Source organism: Pteropus alecto, unplaced genomic scaffold, assembly GCF_000325575.1.
Source record: "Pteropus alecto unplaced genomic scaffold, ASM32557v1 scaffold67, whole genome shotgun sequence".
In the NCBI taxonomy this organism is placed as follows: Eukaryota; Metazoa; Chordata; class Mammalia; order Chiroptera; family Pteropodidae; genus Pteropus; species Pteropus alecto.
Window position 1 is genome coordinate 7,334,476 of NW_006441061.1, and position 4,177 is coordinate 7,338,652.

The 4,177-nt window shown below is 46.7% G+C and overlaps 1 protein-coding gene across 1 annotated transcript in view; it reads right to left on the reverse strand.

Moving 5' to 3' along the window:
• The window catches only part of TSC1 (TSC complex subunit 1), a 42,939-nt gene that overhangs the window by 9,881 nt on the left and 28,881 nt on the right, over positions 1–4,177 (reverse strand). Inside the window, 4 exon segments of the mRNA XM_025051129.1 lie at positions 344–413; positions 2,056–2,174; positions 2,478–2,589; positions 2,894–3,006. Of these exon segments, the coding sequence (XP_024906897.1) occupies positions 344–413; positions 2,056–2,174; positions 2,478–2,589; positions 2,894–3,006 (414 nt within the window).

Below are 4,177 nucleotides of genomic sequence, written 5' to 3' on the forward strand. Positions count from 1 at the left end.
TACAGAAGGCCGGAAATGGTTCTCTTGGGGCTACTACAGACAACTAAGACATTATAAATAACCTAACTGAAGGCGCCAAAACATAATCGCACTGAAAATAATATTCTCCGTTCTCAACGTCACAGAGAACAGATAAAACCGCAGTCTGACGGCTGAAAATGCAGGTAGTTCACACTGCAACAGCTCAAAAGCTTTTGTTGCTATTAGGCTGGCATTTAGAATCAAGCGCATGTTTTCACCATTACTGGACGTCAGTGTCTTGCAGTACGCCAGAATTTCCCTATTTCCACATATGACCCAACGAGGGGAGACGGGCGAGTCCACTGTCACCCCGAGATTTTACCTAGCCCGCGGTCGTTCAGAAGATGGTGCTGTCTATGCAGACAGGGCCTTGCAGGGTCTCCTCTTTCCTCCTGAAAAGACAGCATTTACGTCACAAGGTGAAAATTGTGCTCACATCCTCGTCGGACGTAAGAGAAACGTATGAAATGTCTAAACATTCGGCATGCTATAAAGGAGTTTAAAGGTTAGCCCAGCGGTTCTGAAACTGGTCTCAGGATGTTTTCACATTCTTAAACATTACCAAGATCCCAAGAGCTTTTCTTTCTGTGGACATATCTATCGACAATTACTGTATTAAAACTTAAAATGTAAAAATACTCATTCGTTCACTAAAAGATAACAAACCCATTACACGTAAACATAAATAACAAATATTTTTATGGAAAATATCTAGATTTCCCAAAACAAAGATAAATTAGGGAGAAGAATGGGGCTGTTTTATATTTTTGCAATCTCTTTAATACCTGGCCTGATGGAAGAAAGCCGGATTCTCCTATCTGCCTCTGTGTTCAATCCGCTGCTATGCTATTTTGGCTGAAGTCCTTGAAGAAAGCCCTGCGCCCCACGGACAAGGACTCGTAAGAAGTAAACGCGTGTAAACGGACTTCCGAGTAGCTGCGGGTGACCACCTCCGGTATCACGCCCACACTTGACGAAGGGGTCATTTCTTAAAGGCTAGTTACAATGTGGAGTCTGAAGCCATGACAATGAACTTCTTGTGCTCTGAAAACCCACTGGGCTGCCTCATCCTCCGACTGCACCTTTCACCTACACATGACTCTACAGTGTCATGCACTGGGCACTTAGGAAACACTGGCTCATCGGGTCACGCAGACGTGTTGAAACGCTTCACTATGCAGGACCAAAACTCGCAGTTATTAACCAAGCTTTCCAAGGCTTTTCATACTCATCATAGAAGTCTTGGGGAAGCTATCAAGCTCATGGTGGCAGACACCAGTTTTTTTAAATTCTAATTTTACCTGAAAGCTGAATTTATCACTGGCAACAAATACTGTCAGTTGTTTTGACCATGAGCTGACGGGCTCAGTTCGTCAGTTAAGAAACTGCCCGCCATGTACTCAGGGGTGAGTAACCAGTTTGTCACCGGTGCTGCATGAGAAGCTGCAGCAGCTCAGCCCTCAACTCAGATAATCGCACAAGCGCTTGCGATGACCATTTCACTTTGATAGGCAATGAAGTGCTTTACGTATATTTCCTTATCACAGTATTACACATCCACGTTCTCAAGGGCCAACATTTAATAAAATTAATAATTTTCACTGCTGTCTCTAGGACGTTCTTGTTAGGTTTATTCATCTGCTTTTTTTTCCTTCTTCATTTAAACTGAAAGAACGCACCAAGGAAGAAAGGCTGCAATGCCGACCAGCACAGCTGGGTGCCCGCCCTGATGCGTGCTGTGGGGCCGGCCACTTACCTAGCACTGTTTCTATCCCATGAGCACAAATGCCAATGCTGTCAAAGGGCAAATGACAGCTCAGCGTTACTATGAAAGTAGTTCTGACCTAGTGGATTCCCTTCGAGGGCTTCGGGATCACGCTTTGAGAGCTACTGGTTAGTCTGTTTTCAGTTGTTCTGAGTCAAACCCATCACATTTGAGGTCAAACTTCTATCCGGCATAATAGGCTTCACAAAGTGAGTCTGCAAGAGGGTCACTGTGCTTGTGCAGACGGACAGCAGACAAGCCCAGCATACCTTCCTGGGGGCGGTGGCTGTGGCCTGCGGGAGTGAAGCGTGCACGAAGTCGTCCGAATGACAGAGTGGGGCTGGAGGAGGAGAGGTTGCCGGGGTTCCCAGAGGGGTTCCTTTTCCGCCTGCTCGAACAAAGACAGAACATACACGACTGCTGAGCCTCACTATCAGAAAGATAGTTATTTTCAGCCCAACTATTACTGTGAAGAAGGCTGCTAAAGCTAACTTTCTGGGGATCTTGAGCAGTCTTTTTTTTCTAGGCTCACTTTACATGTTCTGAAAGCTCCAGAGGTTTGCATTAAGTGTCAAAAACAGGTTTCCTACTGCGAGTGGCCCCCCAAACTCAGTTAGATCTAAGAGACAATTCCCAGTCGTAAAAAGCGAGCCCAAACCAACCAACCAAACCCAAACTAATGCAGACGCACCAGTTGTGCCAAAGAATCTGCTGCAAGGGTGGGGCGACTCAGGCGGGACGTTCCCAGGAGAAGTTGGGGGCGTGGTCACACCGCAGACCGCAGATGGGCTCCAGAGAGTAGCCTGGGAAGTCAGTGAGGCATGTCAGTGAGGCGGCGTGGACACTGAATCAGCCCAAGGTTTACATGCGTGACCAATGGCCGTTTTAAACCGGAAAAAGGCGTCTCATTAAAGCTGCGTTTTCTAAGTCTAGACTCCAAGAGAAAACTGAGTGGCTACGGGAACTTTCTCTAACATCACCTATCCTTAAAAATAACCTTTTGAAACAAGCAGTGTCAGATTTTCCCAAACCACATGCTAACTCCCGACCCAAACGGTCAGCTTCACCAACAAGCAGAGAGGAAAGCGGGCACGTCTGACACCATACTTGTGGCGGCTCGGCTAACGGCCGTGTCGACGAGGAGCCCTGAGCCGGAGGTAGCTGCCCGGGCGTACTGGACGTCGGCCGGGAAGTGGAGCGAGGGGTGGAAGCAGCACTCCCTAAGGTGAGAGAGAAAGAGCACGCGGGGTGAGCGTGGGCGTCTGGTCACCCTGACAAGTCGGCAGGGCCTCTAGACCGTTCGATAAGATTCCGTTCCCAATATTTAAAAAATCTGAGAGGACTCCTGACATCCTTGGGGACAAAGTAACATTTAAATGGGCCTTTAAATGCTCGTTGGAAATCAAGTGCAGTAAGGTCTGCTACCCAGTTAAACGTCAGGAGAACTTGAAAAGGCATGGGCTGGATGACAGCCTCCGCGGGTGCTGCCTGCAGGTGAGCCCAGATTTCTACGTCAATCCAGTTCCAACTGTCCAGGTGCACTCAGGCCGTGTCGGTTCCATGACCCAGAGGGCCACACAAGAAGTGTCAGAAAGCAGAAAGTGTCCCTGTGGGTGGGGCCTAGAAGTCTCAGACCTGAACCATTTTTTTTTTTTTAAGCACTGAAGGCACATCCACGTGGGTTGCTGTTTGATCAGATACGAGATCAAGGACATGGGACTCAATGCAATTTGAAAGAGGAATTATTAACCAGGAGAAAATGGAGGCAAATTCGAATTTTAAATATTTGGGAAACGGCTCCCAGGAGCTGAACTAAGTCTTATTGTAGGAAAAGAAAATAAAGTCAATAAAAATAAACAATGCTTTCCAGAGACAAAGTGATACAGCAGACAGAGAAGTACCAAAGTCAGTTTTTACCATAGTTATTCTGTGTGTCGACGTAAGGGCCTGCGGTGCCATCGGCTGCACGGTGAGGGAAGCGGGCTGAGTTTTGGTGAGACACAGAATAGCCATCTTCACATGAGGCTTCTGTGGGGTCCAGAGAGATTTTGGCACACTCTACTACAACATCATGTGTTTCCAATTTCCTCCACCTGTAAAAGGCAGCGAAAGCAAAAAATACGAGTTGTAATCTATTTAATCAAACAGTCAAATAGGTACAAGTGCTAACTCAACGCCAGCCACTCGCCCCTGATTAGCAAAGAACAAGGCAGAACCACACCAGCCCAAGTATTTCTCAGTATTACCAAATAAATTAGCCATTCAAGTCACAAACCTAAAAGCCACCTATTCCAAATGGCTATATCGAGTTATCAGAAACTAATCTGAAACAAAAATTTCATCGACAAAAGAGTAGGCCTAGCTTTAAAACAGAACACAAACTGTGCAGAG